The sequence below is a fragment of the Pinus tabuliformis genome, chromosome 2_2, assembly GCF_031772625.1.
Source record: "Pinus tabuliformis cultivar Carrire ecotype Pingquan chromosome 2_2, CPIR1, whole genome shotgun sequence".
Taxonomy (NCBI): Eukaryota; Viridiplantae; Streptophyta; class Pinopsida; order Pinales; family Pinaceae; genus Pinus; species Pinus tabuliformis.
In genome coordinates this window covers 974,587,411-974,611,256 of record NC_142300.1, presented here as the reverse complement: position 1 = coordinate 974,611,256, position 23,846 = coordinate 974,587,411, and the positions used below count along the sequence as shown (strand labels likewise).

General features: G+C 38.9%; 1 protein-coding gene across 1 annotated transcript; it reads left to right on the top strand.

Annotated features, from left to right (window-relative positions):
• Positions 1-2,151: 2,151 nt before the first annotated feature.
• Positions 2,152-23,419, top strand: LOC149196507 (transcription factor MYB1-like). Its single transcript, XM_089408307.1, has 4 exons — positions 2,152-2,500; positions 2,591-2,720; positions 22,956-23,189; positions 23,281-23,419. The coding sequence occupies exons 1-4, from the start codon at positions 2,371-2,373 to the stop codon at positions 23,417-23,419; spliced, it is 633 nt and encodes a 210-aa protein (XP_089264433.1). The 5' UTR covers positions 2,152-2,370.
• Positions 23,420-23,846: the final 427 nt, after the last annotated feature.

Genomic DNA, 23,846 nt, shown 5'->3' with positions numbered 1-23,846 from the left:
GGCCCTCCAGGTCACCCACTACATGGGTCGCTCGGGCGTACCTGCCCATCGCATGATCACTCATCACACATGGGTCACTCGGTCTCACTTGATTTCCACTTTCGGTTAAGTGCACCTGTGGTGATGCCAAATTGGGGTCCTCAGAGAGAGAGAGAGAGAGAGGGGGGAGAGGGGGAGTGGGAGGAAGGAAGAGAGAGAGGAAGGGAGAGACAAAAGCAGAGAGGGAGAAAAGAACAAAGGCATAGAGAGATAGAGGTGGAGAGAGAGAGTGAGGGACAAGGGAGAGATGGAGGAAGAGTGAGGGAGAGAGAAGAGAAGGGAAGAGAGAGAAGAGGAGTGGAGAGATAGGGAGAGAAGGGGAAGAGAGTGAGAGAAAGGGACACATAGAGATGAAAGGCAGAGAGAGAAGGAGAGAGGGAGGGAGATAGTGACAGAGTTGAAGGGAAGAGAAAGAGTGAGGGAGATGGGGGGATAGACAGAGTGCGGTGGTAGAAAAATGGAAAGAGAGGAAGGAAGAGAGAGGACTCAAGAGAGAGAGGGAGAGAAGGGAAAGAGAGTGGGAGAGAAGGGGAAGAGAGAGAGGGAGAGGAAGAGAGAGGGAGAGAGAGATGGATAGATATGGAGAGTGAGTGTGTATGTTTGAGGGGTGAGATAAAGAAAGTGAATAAGAAAGAAACACATAGATACAAATATAGATATTTATAGTATTATATAACGAGCCTAGAGCCATCTTAAGCCCAAATCTATCAAGCACTTAACAGGGATCAAATCTTTTGAAATGCAAAATTTTCCTCAAATTTTGCACTAAGAAATGAGATTTGCAGCTTAAGAAATTTGACCCCTCTCAACATGATAAATCTTAGATTAAAATGGATCTATTAATATAAAACAAATTATGCCTTCAATTACATTTTTTCTCCAGTTTAATTGGATATCATGTTTGACATTGAGATTCCTATCGAACATACGTTTTCTAATTTTAATGGGATGTCATGCTTTACATTCCAGCGGTATTCATATTTGTAAAATAATTATATAAATAAGATGCGTCATGTATCACGTCAAATTCGAGACCACTCCTCTTTCCGCCAACGATTTTCATTTGTAGTGTAAAACATGAAATTTGACACCTGCTACCTCCTTTAAACTAAGTAATAAAATACTATATTCATTTAATATTAATTTATAATTTTATTTTTAAATACGATTAAATTATATTCAAATTAAGACACGCGTACCATTTCCTCATTTTGAAGCATAAACAATTTAAGACTATGCGGGAAAAATAATGCAATTTAAGACTTAATTCTAGTTTTCAAATTCAATTTCTCAAGTATGCCCATTAATTGGGTACGTTGTATATCTTGTATAGTATTTGTATCGTATATGTATCGTGTATATTATTTCGATGGTCTGCTGCTGGTGGTGCTGGCGGCGGCTGCAATCAAAGCCGAGGAGGAGCGGCATGAATTTCCCTCGGGCTGTTGTGTCGTTAAAAATTTTATATTTGTTGGAGTTATTTTTAAGGTGATTTTTTGGATTTTTTTACTGTTAGAATTTGGTGTAAAAATTTGAGGGGAAATCTTGATTTGTGTTATTTTTTATTAGTATTTTGAATATATATATGGTTTGAGCAGTTGAAAAATCCCTAAAATACTTAGATTGGGTAGGGATTACCCATCAAATCTGTGATTTTAATAAATTTCTGCCTAATTTTAAAAAAATTAACGGGAAAAAACCTACCACAAAAACTTTAAAAAAATAACACTAAATACAACTCCTCTTTTTCCATATATAAACATGCAGCAACTGTGTATTAAAGGCCAAGAGGGTATCTGGCATCTGGTAGACGGCGGTTCCTATTTCCACCTCCATAGCAAAGTTAATGCTATGGAGGTACCCCTCTGACAGCGGCAGACGGTGTGGTTGACGTCATGGCGCCCTTTCATCCTCGACCATGCATCATGGCATCCATCCGGCGCATCCATCCCTCTCCGGCTGCCGTGCTCCTGCCCCTCGACGGCGACCCTGCCCGCAGCGACTTTGGCCTCCCTCTGGCGTATTGATGAGCACATTTACCAACCTCCGGCACATTTACCTCAGTCTCGGCCTTGATCACAACATGATAGTATGTCGACATTAATACTCATATACCCATTTGATTTGAATTCAAATTTGAATTTTGAAGCGCCCTATTTCCAAAGAGAAGCGAGGAGGACAGTCCCGTGTCATATACCCATTTGATTTGAATTCAAATTTGAATTTCGAAGCGCGCTATTTTCAAAGGGAAGCGAGGAGGCCAGTCCCGTGTCAGAGCAGACCATCAGCTGTTTTGAGTTAGCCTTAACGGGTTACGGAAGAATATTGAAGATGGTTAGATCCCCTAGCTGTTCAAAGGGTCTTAGCCGTGGGGCTTGGTCCGCCATGGAGGATATGAATCTCTCTGAATACATTCGAATTCATAGCAGCAATGGATGGAAAAATATCCCTAAAAAAGCAGGTGAGTTTCAGTAAAATTCTAATTGCAATTTTTATTGCAAACAAAATGCGCATTGAGAGGCTAAATGAGCGGGTAGGTTTTGTTTTGCAGGTCTTAAGCGATGTGGAAAGAGTTGCAGGTTGCGGTGGCTTAACTATCTTCGCCCCGACATTAAACGTGGTAACATTTCTCCCGACGAGGAGGAGCTCATTATTCGGTTGCATCGTCTTCTTGGCAATCGGTATGTAGAAAATCAGTGCACATGACACTTTCGGTTTTCTTAGGTTTTGAAATATTTTGGAAATCTTCCATTGAGTTAATCTCAACTATACAATGAGTGGTCTCTAATAGCAGGACGGCTGCCTGGTCGAACAGACAACGAAATCAAGAATTACTGGAACACTCATATGGCCAAGAAGCTGTGCCTGTCAATGAACAAATCTCAACCCAGGACTTCAGAAAATCGAAGAACAAGATCAAAATCTCCTGTTCCTGTTCAAAATCCTGTGTTCAAAGCCACTAACGTTAAAATAAAAATAGTCCTGCGACACTGTGGAATTGTAAGAGCAAATGGCTATAACGATGACGGCTGCAGTAATCATATATCAGATGAAGCCTTCAAATGATGGAACATTCAAGAAACCATCGCCACAACCTTACATCCCATGAAAGCAGTACCCTATCATCTCAGCATCGTCATTCCACTGAACTGCTTGCAGTCACGTACCTTTGGTTTGCTTCACAGCCAATGCTCCCCGTACAGCCATATATATGTAACGAGCGTTTCAATATTTCTATACAGAAAATATCTATGAGGGTAGAAGCATCATCCACATTGTAGCCTTAAAATGATTAATGTTTCTAATAAAATTTTGTAAATCCATGAATTGCAATGTGAACATTTTATGGTTTGGAATATTTTATATGAGAGTAGCCGGGGATTGTATGAAACTGTTCACTTACAGATGTTAGTAGACACAAAATAAAATTAATTTAATCCGTTTTTCTTAAGCTGGTATTCCTAATAAATGGATCATCTACTCACGTTGGCTCAGGCTCATGAAGGCTGTAAAACATTATCATGCTCAATAACAGTGACCACAACAGCTTGAGTGTTGTATAACTTCCCATTAAATAATATAGCACTTGTAACATGCAGTCAGTAAGCACTCAAGGCATACTTTTCAAGATTGTATTGGAAGATAGAAAGAGGCCACATCATCTATACATGGAAAGTTCAGATCGCTGAGAGTTTCAATATTGATTACCTATGACAATGTAGCATTTAAAAAAAAAATGCAGCGGAGATCTTATTCTCATTAATTTTTCTACACATTTTCCTACCTTTGGATCTCTTGCACCCAGGGTATAAATTTGGCTGAGCATTCTACCCATCATTTAAAACTTTGTACGATGGTAGCTATGAGTCGATGCTTGTATGTTTTAGTTACGGATTTGAGTAGCCTTGATTTGTGGGTTATCATATTGACTTGGATTTTTTTTGTTAGACAGTAATGCTATTTGCGCATTGGTAACAAGGATGGTTGTATATTTTAGTTAACAAAACTGAAAAATTCATTTTAAATATTATGGATGCCATATGGATATTCTAAATATTCTGTATTTATATTTAAATATTTAAAAATTGGTAAATAAATCAACCAAAAAAAATTTCAAAAGTATTATAGAATAAAGTGATCACACATCTAAATATATAAATTACTAATTTTACCTCAGAAATTACTAAGAGTCCAATTATGTGAAATACATTTCTATTATTTCTTTAACTCATTTCATAAAATAAAATTGGTCCTCAAAATTTACCATGAATCTTAAACTTTTACCCTTTCACAAATTGGTTTCTTCGAAAATAAAGTAATTTAATTTGAATATATATATCTATATATATTCAAATTTAGTGAAAGTTTCTCAAATTTAAGCAATTTGGAGATTTAACTCCTACATGTCTTTTACATATTGATTGGTGTTCATTGTCATTAAATGGATTTTTTAATTAGTTGGATTTGAGATATTTAGTCCAACTAAAATAGTTCCTAGATTAGTGTTTGGTTGAGAGATTTGCTCAACTAAATAATTATGTGGTTAGGATAGAATTTCTATGTTCAACCAATGATTTATGTATTTATAATTGTGATTGATCGAATATAAATATGAATTTTGGTGTGCAATCTGTTTTACAACTTGGTATTAGAGCCAATGGCTATGTGGGTAGCTCCTTTAAGGGAGCACCCAGGATATAATCTGTAGATGAAGTGTGTGAAGATGTTTGTTTAGTTATTTGGTAGGAAAAGAGTATCCACTACATAAAGAGGATATGACCCACTGTATCCCTTTGTAAAACAAGGATCAACTTGAAAAGAGAACCCATATACAAAAGCTCTCGCGTTTGACCCAAGCACAATGAAGACAAGGTAGCCAATTTTTTGATTTCCACATCTACTCATTATGAAGGTGTGTCTTCATTTTAGTGGAATATTACAAACACAAGATTTTGTGCTTGAGGCATTCTTGCTCAAGACTTTTTTGTAGTAGAGTTGTTGATGATATCCTCAGTTTCATCATTGATGGTGCTCATGATCGTGGTAGTAGAGGGTGCGAAAAACCATGAAGGACATGTCAATTCATCACATGTCGTTGCGAGGGAGAACACTTTTCATGGGCATTCTATGTGAAAGAGATCCCAAGCGGTTGTTCCTAAACATGTTGTTCGCTGATTTTGATGTGTTATGAATTGAGTTTGAAGGAAGACCACGATTAAAGTTCTCATAGTTTATATCTTCATGATTCATTTTCAATCATATCAAATACCTTGGAAAGGATGGGAACATAGCTTTCATCCCAGTCTTTTTTCATAAGTCCAACTACAACAGAAGGTCTAGATGTGGGACATGGGCACAACTTGCTATATTGGCACTTGTTGCAATTTTAGAGAGGTCAAACACTATTGTTCTTTTATTGGGTTGCACCTTCTTCCACTAAAAAACTATTGTAGGAGATATCTCTCTCTCTCAGTATTACAAATGAGCGCAAGGTTTCCGTCATTGCCAATGAATGAGATGTGATTACTAGCAACATGAACTCAACCTTCAGAAAATAATTCAAATTCTTGATCCGCAACATAAACGATGATGGATGAAATTGATATCATGTTAGTACGAGAATAAAGCTACTTGAGTGATGTGTCCGAGAATAAAGCTTATAATAGAAGCTTAGATCATGTGTCCTATTGGTATGGTAGTGTTGATATGGTAGCGTGTAGTACATAAATTATTAGTGATATAATTTGTTTGTAAACTAAGTGATGATGAATTTTCAAAATCAGAGCAAAAAATCATGATGTAAGAACTGACTCTAGATACATTCTATATCTAGGTGACTCTTCTATGTAACTAGGGAGTACAATGGTTGAAACCCATGTATCTCGGTAGATGGGTGCTCGGCCATAGAATGACTACTAGTTCAATTTTTATTGTAAAGAGGTAATTGATTGTGTCTCAAACTACTATTTAAGAAATCAAGTGGTGTAAAATTGAATATGGATTGTTGTCGAGATAGTTTGGTAGTTGTGGATCTAGGGAAGGATGCCTCACTTTTTGAACATGTGGGGGTGGTATTCTTGTGAGGTTATTCAATAGCTTGCGACATTGTTTAATAACTGACTTCGAGAGGATTTTAATTTGCGAGTTCGAGTGGAACTCGAGAATCCAGTTTACCAACTGCACCTTTACGAGGGTTATGAGACAAGTTGATGGAGTTCATTCTATAGGATTTCGAAGATGTTTAAAGAAACTAATGAAGACTTTGCAGACAAGAAGATCAAATACAAGTACTCATTAAGGGAGGGACTTGGAGATTTAACTTCTACTTTTCTTGTGCATATTGATTGATGTTTATCATCATTAAATGTATTTGTTAATTAGTTCGATGTGAGATATTTAGTCCAACTAAAATAGTTCCTAGATTAGTGTTTGGTTGAGATATTTATTCAACTAAGTGATTGTGTGTTTAAGATAAAATTTATATCTTCAACCAATGATTGATGTATTTATAAATGTGATTAGTTTAATGTAAATGTGAGTTTTGGTGTGCAATCCTTTTACAACTAACCGTTGGTTACAATTATATTACATGTCCACTTCTCTTACATGCTAAGAGTGTGGAATATTATGCCATAATATAGCCGAATCATTCCATTATTCTTGCTAATAATATTGTAGTATAAAGCAAAACCGCGATTAAAGTTCCTAGCATGAAGAAAAACTGCAATTTTAGTTCTATGATTTTGATTTTGTTTAAATATTCAAGCTTGTAGTTTGAGCAAATCCAAAGTAAAATTTCAGCTTGATTAAGATAATTCCAAATAATATCGGGGATTGAATTCCACCATCTCAATCACACATCTTCACTTCGTAATTGATATTTGTACTATTAAAAATTTATATCTATGAACCACCAAATGAAACCCATTTGATCTTTTGAGAATCAATAAAATTATCAATTGTTTCCTATAATAGTTGGGAATAGTCTATGCGTAGTAAGTGAAGCTCTATTAAATCTATCAAGAGCATATATATGAAAACATGTAAAAAAAATGAACAAAAACTATTAATTTCTAGTTCTCAATGCATGAGCTCAACTCTCATTCGAATCTCATATCTTCAAGGAAGAAATGCATACATTATTATATATCTAAGATATTTCTAATTTGATTATCAATTATCTAACTAACCTTTTATTCTAATCTACTGCCCCTAATAATTTGCTGAATAATAACTTTGAATATTGAATACATCTATTAATTTGCTGCCCTAATTCTCGTAACTTGCAAACATAAAATATGCTGACTAATTTGTTAGCAATTACATAACGTAATTAAGCATTATCCTCAACACTCCCCCTTAATGCTTAATGAGGTGATTCCAAGAATATCCCTTATGTATTGAAACTTTCCTTTTGGTAGTGTTTTAATGAATATATGTGCAAGTTGATAATTTGTTGTACAAAACTTTATTTGAATTTCTATTTTTGCCACATAGTCTCACTAGGGGAAATTTTAGCCTAAAAATGCCCATGAAATTTGCACATACATAATATGTAAAACAATGACGCAGCAGATTCTATTGGTGGCTAGCCTTACATGGAGGTCCCCACTTATTATTTTAAAACTATGGTCCCACGTTAACTTCGCTTTACAAACAACGCTTCGATCCACAACATAGATCTCTTACTATCAGATCCAACGGTCAATATTCACTCTGAAAAATCAAAACAGTTCGTTGATCCTCCACCGTCGATCAACTCGCGCTAGATCCAATGGTTCACAAGGATTTCGGATGCACAACTTGCACGGAGAATACCCACCTGAAAAAACGGTTTTCTCTCTCCACTCGAGTGCTACGTGTCCTGTAGTTAGTGGAATTGGAGGCCTTCCTCGAAATACAACTTATAGCTTTTTGTCTGTCCGAAATTCCACTTTCACCGTTTAAAACCCTCTCTTGGATATAACGACATGCGTTAATTTAATAATTAAGCAAAGCCCTTAATGACTAATTTTAGTGCTTAATCATGAAATTAACCCTTAATGCTAATTGAACCCAATTTACTATTAATACATAGAAAACCCACAACCACTGAGATTTGCATTAAATGTGAAATTACAGAAAATACCCGGTTAACTGTCTGGATGCGGACACGTTGAAAGAATTAAGAGTTTACACGAGGATTACAATACAAATACAGACTGGATCAATTTCATTAATATAATATCTGTTATAGAGTCTTGGACCTCTCGCTCAATTACAACAATGTATTGACCTCTGTTTCAATCTCAAACCCTCTCTAATTCTCAAACTCTCGCTTTTCACTCAAACCTGTATCATCTCAACTCTACTCCTCCTTTTCGGTTACATTTCTTTCTTTTATGAGTCATACTCTATTCTAACTGCACTAACAACTCAATCTCTATTTTGGTCAGTCTAATAATCAAATCTCTATCTTTAAGCTCTATTACACACCTATGCTAACAACTTAGCCATAGTCTAAAATAAGATAATTTCCTAACTATTGCAATAATGAAGTAAAACTCATCTTCGAGAGGTCCAACCCTCTGTACTAAAAACTAACTTTTTGACCACTGAGGTCATGAAATTCAACCTTTTTAACCACTGAGGTCATGAAATTCAACCTTTTTAACCACAACATGTGAACAAAAAATCACATTGCTGGCTACGTCCAGATGCTCCTACATCAAACAATCAAAATCCTTTAAATTTAAAAAGAGGTACTTGTAAATATTTTGGAGAGAAAATTAAAAGAAAACTACTTTTTTTAATTGTATTTTTGACTTATCTCCTTATAGCCTTACTCAAATTTCAAGTGTAGACACTCTTTGGATGCATAATTAAATTTTGCATCCAACGAGTATCCATTATGGATACTTTTGAGAAGACCCACATTGATAAAAATTGAAGATACATTTAAAAAAGTGTGTCGACACATTTTTTAAATGTATCTTAAGTTTTTATCAATGTGGGTCATCTAAAAAATATGTATAATGGTTACTCGTTGGATGCAAAATTTAAGTATGCATCCAACGAGTGTCCAAATTTGAGATTTGAGTAAACCTATAAGGAGATAAGCCAAACATACAATTAAAAAAATGTAGTTTTCTTCTTTTCTCTCCAAAATTCATAACTCCTGTTTTTTTATTTCTTCTCATTTTATTATTTTTCCCTAGGAGGACATTTTAGGCTGAAATATCCTCTAATGCTTATGAAATGATATTTGGTATCAATGTGTTTGGTGCGATTATGAAACATACGATTTTAAGTTATGGCAATGGTAGACACGTTATCGCAGTAAATAGTTGTGGCATGTTTTTGTTCTTATTTTAGATCTAATAAGACTTTCTTCATCCAAATTGCTTCACATGATGTTGTTCTTGTTACAATACACTCTACCTCTGTAGAAGACAATGAAATAGTTGGTTACTTCTTTGAACACCATGATACTTCACCTGATCCAAGGTTGAAGACATAACCTGAAGCGCTTTTTCTATCATCAAGTGATCCAACCCAATCACAATCCGTATAACTAACCAACCCAAAATTATTTGTTAAAGTATACCAAATGCCATAATTTCTTGTTCCACCATGATGCCTCAAAATTCTTTTTGTTGATCCAAAATAAATCTTACTTGGACTTTGTATGAATGTGGAAATCAAACCTACTACATGCATAATATCAAGCCTAATTGTAGTAAGATACAAAAGGCTTCCTACTAGACTCTTATAGGATCTAGCATTTACCTTTTCAACTCCATCTTCTATAGAAACATTTTCATTTGTATTCATGGGTGTGCTCATGAGTTTAAAGTTTCCCATTTTCCATTTATGAAGAAGATCTAAAACATAATTTTCTTGTGAAATAAAAATTTCATTACTCATTTGTGTCACTTCTATGCCAAGAAAATAATGCAGGAAACCCAAATCGGTCATTTCAAATTCAGTCATCATACCCTGCCTGAACTCTTCCACTAACAATCACTTGACGATGTGCATATCAAGCCATTGACATCTCAGCAAACAATTAGTATATCATTACCATTTGACTTGATATATAATGTGGGTTAATTTTCACTTTTGTTAAATCCCTTCTCAAAAGATAAGTATAAATTCTATTATACCATGCTCTTCTAGCTTATTTAAGCCCATAAAGAACCTTTTTAAGTTCGTAGACTTTGTGTTCATTTCATGCTTCTTCATATCCTCGGGGCTACTAAACATATACATCTTATTTCAAGTCACCATTTAGAAAGGTTCATTTTATATCAAATTGATAAACTAACCATTTATGTTGTGTTGCCAACACCAAAACAGTTCCAGTTGTATCGAATCTTGCAACATGAGCATATGTTTCATTATAGTCAATACCTAGTTGTTCAACATATCCCTTTGCCACTAACCTTTCTTTGTGATTTTGTATTGATCCATCGATTGCATACTTTTTTTGTACAACATTTTCACCCCAATGACTTATTTTTCAGTAGGAGGATCCACAAGCTCCCATGTTTCATTCCGTTTAATCGTTGTCATCTCTTCATCCATTGCTTTGCATGAAATTGAATCTTTTACTACATTTTCAAAACATCTTGGCTTTGCTTCAATCTAAGACATAAAAAAAAAAATTAATATACCCATAAATTTCATTTAAGTATTTTGTCTTTCTTAGAGGAGGACTTGGACATGAAACATGACTTGAATTTGTTGAAGATGATGAAGTGGATGTGGCTTGTGAATTATTTTTATTATTGAATGAATTTGCAGAAACAAAGGATTCATCTTCTTGTACAATAATACTTAGATTTTATTGTTGCACATTTTGATTCCACTACCATTCTTATTTCTCATCAGAGAACACATCGCGACTTATCATTGGATTTTCAGTTTGTGGATTGTACAATCTATAACCTTTGGTCTCCTCACAATAGGCAATAAAAGTGTATTTCACACTTTCATCAATAAATTTTCTACTCCTTTCAGTAGGAACATGAGCATAAGCAATGCAACCAAATACTTTTAAATGAGAAACATTGGGTTTTCTTCCACACCATGCCTGATAAGGGGTAATATTTTGCACACTTCTTGTTGGGCATCTATTAAGAAAATAAAAAGATGTAGCTACAACTTTAGCCAAAAAAAAAAATTGGAAGGTTTTTACCTTTCATTATGCTCCTATCCATGTCAACGATTGTTCTATTCTTGCGTTCAACAATGCCATTCTACCGAGGAGTATAGCTAGCTGTCAAGTTCCTTTGAATGCCATTCATTTTACAATAAAAATCAAGCTTATTATAAGTGAATTCTCGCCCTCTATCTGTGTGCAATGTTTTTATAGAACAAGCACTTTGCTTTTCCACAAAAGCTTTAAATTTTTGAAATATGACAAATGAATACAGTTTTTTCTTTATGATATATACCCATGTTCTTCTACTAAAATCGTCCACAAAAATAATGAAATACATATTTTTATTGATAGACAATGTTTTCATAGGACCACATATATTTTCATGCCATAGCTCCAATGGTTTACTTTCTCTTCATGATTTTCCTATTGGAAATGAATCTCTATGTTGTTTACCAAGAATACACCCTTTAGGGACTTTATCAATAGAACTAATAAGGGGTAGCCCTTTGACCATTTTCTTGTTATATAACAATTTCAAGTCTTTCATATTCAAATTTCAATACCTCATGTGTCATATCCGAGAACTATAATCATAAGAAACATTTAATGTTGTAATTGCTTCACAAGGGAGATTGAAAGAAAAAATTCTATTTTGCAGGATATTAGTCTTGGCAATAATTTTACTATAATCATCTTTATCATAGATTATGCATTTATTGTTCTTAAAAACCATTAAATATCCATTTTCAAGGAGTTGCCCCACACTCAAAAAATTATGTGCTAGACTAGGAATGTATAAAATATCATTAATATGCTTTGGTTTTCCTTGTTTTGTCTTCACAATAAATGTTCCCTTACCTTCAACGTCAACTGGCTTGTCATCTCCCAAGAGTACATCATATTTTGTAGACGTTGGCTTGATAGGCCCTCACCCAGGTTCAACGTTAAGAATCCAAGCAAATACCTACACTACTGGCCCTTTTGGCATCAATCCGTGGAGCGCGGACTGAAGTCTCACCCGAAGTAGTATGGGGGGATGCAGGAACCAGGTTTTCGCACCTTGAGATGGTTGTGATGTCGGTTATTTTCCCCAGACTTCCTTTGCATAGATCGATAAGCCCTTAGGGATTATCAAAGTACTTTTCTTATTCTTCCTTGAAGCCTCCGCGAAAGTCTCTGATCGCCCTTTGTGGGCCCTAAATAGATAGATCAAGCACTTACGCGCCCTTGTAATTACTCTTACTTCTACATCTACCTAGATTCTCTTAACTATTTGTTACTTTAACATGCATTTATGGTGATCTTCGTGTAAACATATATCTCTACTTGCGGTCATATAAAATAGAGAAACATATAGATTAACGAATGAGAGTAGAATTAAAACATAAACCCTGTAGTCAACATAACATAATCACATGCAATGAATAGAAGTAAAATGCACAGGTAATTTAAGAATACTCCTCTTTATTATTGATTCAAATATCCAGTACAGACTCTGACTACCTTGCGCACACAGCTATAGGGGTCCGTGCACTAAGCTGTAGACTTCTACCCTAGGCCTCTGCGCACTCGGCTGCAGAAACTTTTCCTATGTTAAGACTCTTCACTCTTAGCTCTCACAGACCCATTCATAAAACATAACAAGACTCAACTATGAACTGCACTATCTTAGACTCCTCTAAGACCTCCTTTTTATACAATCTCATGGTCCGCGAACCATGGGTAGATCTCTAAAGCTGACATACTTTTACACAAAAGAAGGGCGGAAACCATTTATTGACTCTTGACATCTTCACACTTCAAAACCATAGAATGCAGAGACTTTACAAAAAACTTAGGCTTTTAGCCCCAAAACTTGGGCTTTTAACCCCAAAATTGACCCTAGGGGACCCATTCCCAACAGGTCCCCAACATAAATCTGGTGACTTGCCCTCGAGTCCCTCTGCTGGCGCAGAGATATTGTCGTGAAGACCTCCCAGCTCCAACTGCATGACTACAACTTCAGCGGTGCACTGTGTTGTGGCATGCTTCATCTGTTGGACTAGCTACTCCGTCACTGGCCCTTCGCCATCTGCTTGTACCCTCTGATGTGTTCCCTGCAAACTAACCAATTTTCCTTCGGTGGTGGCTATGAGCGCATATGCTTCATCAAGCCAAGGCCCTATTGTAGCCTTGAGGATGCTTTCTTTGTGCTGCGCTGCATCCACCTACTCCTTTAGCACCTTTTCCTCCTACAGTTTTGCTAGCCTCTATGTAAGGGTGACGGTGCGTGTCGTCACTCTGACTTCATCATAACTTTACTGCAGCTCCTGGGCCTTCATTTCCAACCTTTGCAAGGTGGGATCCGCTTACAAATTTGTAACCACTTCAAGAGCCTGCTCGATGAGCACTGTGCACTCCTTCACTATGCTATGTACAATGGCTACTGAATCTCTGACAGCGGCCTCGCGCTGCTCTTTTACCTCTAGCATAGTTGAGGGCTGGTCCCTAAATGCAAGTTCTGTGATATTAAGGTTTAGTTCCAACTGAACATTGGCCAGCTCTGATCTCACTTTGCGCACTCTGATAGCGAGCTTCTAAATTGGTTTGTCCACTACCGCATCCTCAGGAATATCCATGTCGGTGACAAACCTGCATTCCTCTGCCACTACCTTGGTAGTGTGCTTATTCTTCGTGATCATAGGCTTAAAGAGCTCGATGGCAGAAGTCTTCTTGGTAAACATTTTGGCATTATTCACCTTTTTCACTGATGACGTTTAATGCTTGCTGTTCCCAAGCTCGAAGTTCTACCATCACACCATCATGCAGGGTGTGAAGGGCTTCTCTTGGAAATGTGGCCAATTTTAGCCTGACCTTTTAGAGGTTGCAGACAGTGGCTCGATCATCTTTTGATTCCACGGTCAGCACTCCATTTGGTCGCGTGATAAATGGGGGTCCAAGGCATTAATCATTTATGCTAGTTCAACTGTCCGAGGCACCAAGCTGGTTAATGCTGCACTACTACGACCTACACCGGTATGCACTTATGATACCTGGATCTGCACCTCATGTAGACCCATTTGAATGGCACCTAAGACCTGCTTCTACTGCTGCTTGAACTATTGTGGCAGTTTCAAAGTGGCATCCCTCACCATATCACCAATGTCATTTAGATCACCTTCTATCAAGGTAATCGGGTCGAGGGAAGTCTTGCTGGCCTTGGAATTCTTCCGCGCCCTACTTTGTCCAGTTCCCTGTTGCACTTAATCCAAAACGGAGTAGTCTTTGGGTCCACTCGTCCCTGCCCTATTTGTTGGTCCTCCTCATCTTTTGTTTCCGAGGAAGGCGACTTCCGACTCCTATTATAGTTGCACTCCTCTTCTTCCTCTGTCTATTTTTTGGTAGTGCACTCTACTCTGGCTTTGTCCTCAACCTCCTTCTTCCTATTTTCTACTAGTTGTTCCATCTTCTGCTTGACCTCTTCTTTCTTTCGTTGTGCTGCAGACTTGCTAGACCCAGCTGTCATGTCCAAACTGGTGCGCCAATCTACCGACCAGTGGTCAAGGACTGTTGTGATTGCATATTCTATGGCCAGATATGGAAGTTCATACCATTTTTGTTTAGGATCCTTTCGTGCACGCATGAAGACCCAGTGGAAGTCCGCCTTGAATTCCACATACTCTGCCAGCTGATCATAGATGGTTGGCAACAGCCATAATTTGTAGTTGATGGCCATGTGGATATTCATCTCCATCAAGATCCAAAAGACCTTGTTGTCCTTGATCCTTTCGGGGTCCTTTGTAGCCCAGAGTGAAGCGAACTTCGCCGCTTCCGCTAGGTCCTACGTGACCGGAGGAAACTGACTATCCTCTGGTAACTCCCACGTGACCAGCGCTATGGATAGAAGGGGGGTGGAGCCCCTCCTTCGTTGCGCCGATTGCGTAGCGGGGGGAGTCACATGGGGTTTGAGGGGTGCAGTTAACCCTATATTAGGTTGGGCAGACCTACCTATGGTTTTGTGCATGATTTTTCGCACATGGTTTTGGACGTGATAGTTTTTGGTCCATGGTTTTGGACGTGATGGTTTTCGGTCCATGGTATTGGATGCTTCGGCATGTATAAATATGTATTGTAACATTGAAAGGAACATAATGAAAAATCAAACTGGTAGTCCCGGTTTTGGGATCAAGGGGAAAATATTTGTGTATATGTTTTTTATGTGTTATGCTCTCGCATTGTTTATTTTTTGTGTTCTAGAATCATATGCAGGTAATTTCTATACGGGGTTAGAACCTACATTTGGTATCATAGATGTTTTGGCTTCAAGGGGATGCATTTATTGCTAAGGGGTTTCGCTCGGGCTTGTGGTAGACCTTGTTCAATGGGAAATCTGCGAGATCGATTCTAGTGGTGAAAGAAGATGGCGAGCAGTGGAAAGATAAAGATCGAGAAATTTAATGGTCATAGTTTTGAGTAATGGAAACTCAAGATGGAGGATCTATTGGTGGATAAAGACTAGTGGATCACAGTAGATCTGGGTACTAAACCAGTTTCCGTATATGCGCACATCTTCCGTATATGCCCAGTTTCCGTATATGCGCACATCTTCCGTATATGCACAGTTTCCGTATATGCGCAATTTATGTATATGGAATTTGCGCATATACGATGCAGAAGCATAAACGAAGATGTATACAAATTCCATATACAGAAATTTGGCATATACGGAAACTGTGCATATACGGAAGATGTGCGCATATACGGAAACTGGGCATATACGGAAGACATTCTGCATCGTATATGCGTAAATTCCATATACATAAATTGCGCATATACGGAAACTGTGCATATATGGAAGATGTGCGCATATACGGAAACGGTGCACATCTTCCGTATATGCGCAATTTCTGTATATGCGCAATTTCTGTATATGGAATTTGTACACATCTTCATTTATGCTTCTACATCGTATGTACGCAAATTCCATATACATAAATTGCGCATATACAGAAATTGTGCATATGCGGAAGATGTGCGCATATACGGAAACTATATACGCAGTTTCTATAACATAAACGAAGATGTGTACAAATTCCATATACAAAAATTGCGCATATACGGAAACTGGGCATATACGGAAGACATGCCCATGTCTTTCGTATATCCCTAACTTTCCTGTATGTGCATACCTTCCGTATATGCATGTCGTTCCTGTATCTGCATCGCAGATGCGCAAATTCCATATACAGAAATTGGGCATATACGTAAATTTGGCATATACGGAAGATATGCACGTGTCTTCCGTATATGCACAGTTTCCATATATGTGCAATTTCTGTATATTGAATTTGCGCGTATACGATGCAGATACACGAATGACGTGCACATACTGAAGGTATGCACATACAGGAAAGTTAGGGATATACGGAAGACATGGGCATGTCTTCCGTATATGCCCAGTTTCCGTATATGCGCACATCTTCCGTATATGCGCACCTCTTCCGTATATGCCCAGTTTCCGTATATGCGCACATCTTCTGTATATGCACAGTTTCCGTATATGCGCAATTTATGTATATGGAATTTGTGCATATACGATGTAGAAGCATAAACGAAGATGTGTACAAATTCCATATACAGAAATTTGGCATATACGGAAACTGTGCATTTACGGAAGATGTGCGCATATACGGAAACTGGGCATATACGGAAGACATTCTGCATCGTATATGCGTAAATTCCATATACATAAATTGCGCATATACGGAAACTGTGCATATATGGAAGATGTGCGCATATACGGAAACGGTGCACATCTTCCGTATATGCCCAGTTTCCGTATATGCGCAATTTCTGTATATGGAATTTGTACACATCTTCGTTTATGCTTCTACATCGTATATGCAAAAATTCCATATACATAAATTGCGCATATATGGAAACTGTGCATATACGGAAGATGTGCGCATATACGGAAACTGCGCATATACGGAAGACATGCGCATGTCTTCCGTATATGCCCAGTTTCCGTATATGCGCAATTTCTGTATATTGAATTTGCACGTATACGATGCAGATACATGAACTTTCCTGCATGTGCATATCTTCCGTATATGCACGTCGTTCACATATCTTTGTTTATGTTACAGAAACTGTGCGCATATACCGAAACTGGGCATATACAGAAGACATGCGCATATACGGAAACTGCAGAAACTGCGCATATACGAAAGACATGCGCATATACGGAAACTGGGCATATACGGAAGATATGCGCATGTCTTCCGTATATCCCTAACTTTCCTGTATGTGCATATCTTCCATATATGCACATCGTTCATGTATGCGCAAATTCCATATACAGAAATTGCGCATATACGGAAACTGTGCATATACGGAAGACACGCGCATATCTTCCGTATATGCCCAGTTTCCGTATATGCGCACATCTTCCGTATATGCACAGTTTCCCTATATACGCAGTTTCTATAACATAAACGAAGATGTGTACAAATTCCATATACAAAAATTGCGCATATACGGAAACTGTGCATATACGGAAGATGTGCGCATATACGGAAACTAGGTATATACGGAAGACATGCCCATGTCTTCCGTATATCCCTAACTTTCCTGTATGTGCATACATTTCGTATATGCACGTCGTTCCTGTATCTGCATCGCAGATGCGCAAATTCCATATAAAGAAATTGGGCATATACGGAAATTTGGCATATACGAAAGATATGCGCGTGTCTTCCGTATATGCATAGTTTCCATATATGCGCAATTTCTGTATATTGAATTTGCGCGTATACGATGCAGATACACGAACGACGTGCACATACGGAAGGTATGCACATACAGGAAAGTTAGGGATATACGGAAGACATGCCCTATACGGAAGACATGGGCATGTCTTCCGTATATGCCCAGTTTCCGTATATGCGCACATCTTCCGTATATGCCCAGTATCCGTATATGCACACATCTTCTGTATATGCACAGTTTCCGTATATGCGCAATTTATATATATGGAATTTGCCCATATACGATGTAGAAGCATAAACGAAGATGTGTACAAATTCCATATACAAAAATTTGGCATATACGGAAACTGTGCATTTACGGAAGATGTGTGCATATACAGAAACTATGCATTTACGGAAGATGTGTGCATATACGGAAACTGGCATATACGGAAAAAATTCTGCATCGTATATGCGTAAATTCCATATACATAAATTGCGCATATACGGAAACTGTGCATATATGGAAGATGTGCGCATATACGGAAATGGTGCACATCTTCCGTATATGCCTAGTTTCCGTATATGCGCAATTTCTGTATATGGAATTTGTACACATCTTCGTTTATGCTTCTACATCGTATATGCGCAAATTCCATATACATAAATTGCGCATATACAGAAACTGTGCATATACGGAAGATGTGCGCATATACGGAAGACATGCGCATGTCTTCCGTATATGCCCAGTTTCCGTATATGCGCAATTTCTGTATATTGAATTTGCGCGTATACGATGCAGATACATGAACTTTCCTGCATGTGCATATCTTCCGTATATGCACGTCGTTCACGTATCTTCGTTTATGTTACAGAAACTGTGCGCATATACGGAAACTGGGCATATACGGAAGACATGCGCATATACGGAAACTGGGCATATACGGAAGACATGCGCATATACGGAAACTGGGCATATACGGAAGATATGCGCATGTCTTCCGTATATCCCTAACTTTCCTATATGTGCATATCTTCCATATATGCACATCGTTCATGTATCTGCATCACAGATGTGCAAATTCCATATACAGAAATTGCGCATATACGGAAACTGTGCATATACAGAAGACACGCGCATATCTTCCGTATATGCCCAGTTTCCGTATATGCGCACATCTTCCGTATATGCACAGTTTCCCTATATACGCAGTTTCTATAACATAAACGAAGATGTGTACAAATTCCATATACAGAAATTGCGCATATATGGAAACTGTGCATATACGGAAGATGTGCGCATATACGGAAACTGGGCATATACAGAAGACATGCCCATGTCTTCCGTATATCCCTAACTTTCCTGTATGTGCATACCTTCCGTATATGCACGTCGTTCCTGTATTTGCATCGCAGATGCGCAAATTCCATATACAGAAATTGGGCATATATGGAAATTTGGCATATACGGAAGATATGCGCGTGTCTTCCGTATATGTGCAATTTCTGTATATTGAATTTGCGCGTATACGATGCAGATATACGAACGATGTGCACATACGGAAGGTATGCACATACAGGAAAGTTAGGGATATACGGAAGACATGGGCATGTCTTCCGTATATGCCCAGTTTCCGTATATGCGCACATCTTCCGTATATGCCCAGTTTCTGTATATGCGCACATCTTCTGTATATGCACAGTTTCCGTATATGCGCAATTTATGTATATGGAATTTGCGCATATACGATGTAGAAGCATAAACGAAGATGTGTACAAATTCCATATACAGAAATTTGGCATATACGGAAACTGTGCATTTATAGAAGATGTGCGCATATACGGAAACTAGGCATATACGGAAGACATTCTGCATCGTATATGTGTAAATTCCATATACATAAATTGCGCATATACGGAAACTGTGCATATATGGAAGATGTGCGCATATACGGAAACGGTGCACATCTTCCGTATATGCCCAGTTTCCGTATATGCGCAATTTCTGTATATGGAATTTGTACACATCTTCGTTTATGCTTCTACATCGTATATGCGCAAATTTCATATACATAAATTGCGCATATACGGAAACTATGCATATACGGAAGATGTGCGCATATACGAAAACTGGGCATATACGGAAGACATGCGCATGTCTTCCGTATATGCCCAGTTTCCGTATATGCGCAATTTCTGTATATTGAATTTGCGCGTATACGATCTAGATACATGAACTTTCCCGCATGTGCATATCTTCCGTATATGCACGTCGTTCACGTATCTTTGTTTATGTTACAGAAACTGTGTGCATATACGGAAACTAGGCATATACGGAAGACATGCGCATATACGGAAACTAGTCATATACGGAAGATTTGCGCATGTCTTCCGTATATCCCTAACTTTCCTGTATGTGCATATCTTCCATATATGCACATCATTCATGTATCTGCATCGCAGATGCGCAAATTCCATATACAGAAATTGCGCATATACGGAAACTGTGCATATACGGAAGACACGCGCATATCTTCCGTATATGTGCACATCTTCCGTATATGCACAGTTTCCCTATATACGCAGTTTCTATAACATAAACGAAGATGTGTACAAATTCAATATACAGAAATTGCGCATATACGGAAACTGTGCATATACGGAAGATGTGCACATATACGGAAACTGGGCATATACGGAAGACATGCCCATGTCTTCCGTATATCCCTAACTTTCCTGTATGTGCATACCTTCCGTATATGCACGTCGTTCCTGTATCTGCATCGTAGATGCGCAAATTCCATATACGAAAATTTTGCATGTACAGAAGATATGCGCGTGTCTTCTGTATATGCACAGTTTCCGTATATGCGCAATTTCTGTATATTGAATTTGCGCGTATACGATGCAGATACACGAACGACGTGCACATACGGAAGGTATGCACATACAGGAAAGTTAGGGATATACGGAAGACATGGGCATGTCTTCCGTATATGCCCAGTTTTCGTATATGCGCACATCTTCCGTATATGCCCAGTTTCCGTATATGCGCACATCTTCTGTATATGCACAGTTTCCGTATATGCGCAATTTATGTATATGGAATTTGCGCATATACGATGTAGAAGCATAAACGAAGATGTGTACAAATTCCATATACAGAAATTTGGCATATACGGAAACTGTGCATTTACGGAAGATGTGCGCATATACGGAAACTGGGCATATACGGAAGACATTCTGCATCGTATATGCGTAAATTCCATATACATAAATTGCGCATATACAGAAACTGTGCATATATGGAAGATGTGCGCATATACGGAAACAGTGCACATCTTCCGTATATGCCCAGTTTCCGTATATGCGCAATTTCTGTATATGGAATTTGTACACATCTTCGTTTATGCTTCTACATCGTATATGCGCAAATTCCATATACATAAATTGCGCATATACGAAAACTGTGCATATACGGAAGATGTGCGCATATACGGAAACTGGGCATATACGGAAGACATGCGCATGTCTTCCGTATATGCCCAGTTTCCGTATATGCGCAATTTCTGTATATTGAATTTGTGCGTATACGATGCATATACATGAACTTTTCTACATGTGCATATCTTCCGTATATGCAGGTCGTTCACGTATCTTCGTTTATGTTACAGAAACTGTGTGCATATACGGAAACTGGGCAGAAAGGAGTGGGCGGTGGGCCATTAAGACAGGAATTAAGAGCTAGATTCGGGATGATCTGCCGCCAAGAAGGTATTAATGACTCAGAAGTGGAGGGAATGGGTGAATTCAATTTCAAACGTTACTATAAAATCCCTTGGGGTAGCCTCGAGGCAACACTTGGTTATTTGAGATTTGAGCCAGTACCGAGCATTGATCACCAAGCTATCTTGCCACCCATGAGTACACAACTGAACGAATCCAGAGTAGAAATAATGATGGCTGCGAGGACTAGAGTGTGATTAAAGGAAGTAACCCCACAACCCCATGTGACCCAGGAGGAGCTTGGAGAGGCAGCAGTTGCACCAGAGGTTCCCAAGTCCCCACACACAACGCGACCATAGAAAAACAAGCAGCCCATAGGGCTAGTCCGAGTGTCACCACGAAACCCATGATTTAGTCAATTGTCAATGACAGAGAAGGGAAAAGTTGTTGCTGTTGAAACAGAGGAGGAGGAGGAGGAAGATTTGCAAGCCCTGATCACCTAAATTGAAGCAGAGGACGACTAGGCAGAGAATGTTTCCCACATACCTTCGGTGATAAAGTTACCCCCTACATCCCGCCATGGAAAGGGACACCCAAGATACCGAAGGACCTGGAGGCCATGAAGAGTGCGCTCCAGACCCCGCTTCTTCTGGACGAAATAAGGTTTAACAGTCCGCCTCTGGGATGGGTGCCTAATATAAAGTTCAAATACTGGGATCTTGTGGACAGTGAGAAGTTCCCACAGCTAGCCGCAGAGCAATTACTACAGAATAAATGGTTACGCAGTGTGGAGAAGGCTAGATTACTACATCTGCGGTGGATACCACACTACCACCATGCGCCCATCACTATTTTTGTCATCCAGTAGCTACTGTTTCTAGTAAATGATGGGTATCTCTGGCTGGAGGAGTCGATTCCCATCACGACCGATTTAATTCATCAGATTTCTCGACTACCCATCAAAGGAAACAATCCTGCAGCCATAGTAGGAAAGAGTAGCTACTTGGCTCTCGCAGAAGCTATGAAGGCTAAATATAAGTTGGAGAAGAAGAAGTGAGGGTATGTAATAGCAAGCCTCAAGGACAAAGGGGTGCTCATCACCACTTAGTTGTTCGCTGGCAAGCTCATGAGTAAATGTCATGCAAATGAGGTGCCAACATCTGTAATTGCATTGGCGGAGCAGTGTGCAGAGGGGATCTAGTTCAACTGGGTGCAGTTTCTCTGCGATGAATTTTTGAAAAATATTAGGGAGGCCCAAGAATAGGGTAAGACCTTCCACTATGTGTGGTTGCTCTTATCTATCTTGTTGGTTGCAGGGGAGCTACTGGGGAACAACCATTTCCTACGATTGAAAAGAACCTACCCAAAGCCGCAAGGTACACCTCGCTCTGGGCGAGGAAAGATGCGACGAGGGTTCATGAGATTAAGGTGTTTTGGGTGTTCATGGAGGCGAGCATCCGAACATGGATCAACCGCAGACCACGATTGTTTACAACAGTTTGCAAAGCGCAGCCGAATTCAAGGCGGATATGCATAACCTATATATCCAGGTGCGTAAGGATCCAACCTGAGCATGGGTAAAGTTGCCATTCATTGCAACAGATGATGCAATCTTCAACATGATGGCATCATGGTCTCCAGAGTAGCGTGCCCTGAACCTGGCAGAACTGGAAAATATCACAGCTCAGCAGCAGAAGAGGGAGACCAAGCTGTGCATCGGGACACTCGCAGAGAGAAAACGCCAGGAACAGGAAGCAGTCGCGCAATGGAAGGCGGCTGAGGTAGCAGCGACAACGCAGATGGCAGAAACCACAACCGCACCTACCGAAGAGACTGAGGAAGGTCAGTAAATGTCCACAGAGCAGGACATACAAGGGGAGGTGGAGACACAGGAACGCACGAACCTTACAGCAAAATCGACCCACCTCAAGAGGCTGCGCATTCTGAAATAGCCAACCGCACAAAAAAAGACAAAGACAATGAATACCTTGGGGGGAGACCTTCTTGACAGTAGTGCACCAGTTCACGATGCCACTAAGGATGCTTTGGAGGAGTTAATGATAGAACAGACAACTGTGTTGGGGGTGCTCAGAGCGCAGTTGCAGACATTACAAGTGCGACCCCCAGGAGTGATGACACTGCACCTTGCAGAAGGTGCATCCGAATCCGAGCAGATGTTGCGCGAGCAAACAACGAATACTTTGGTG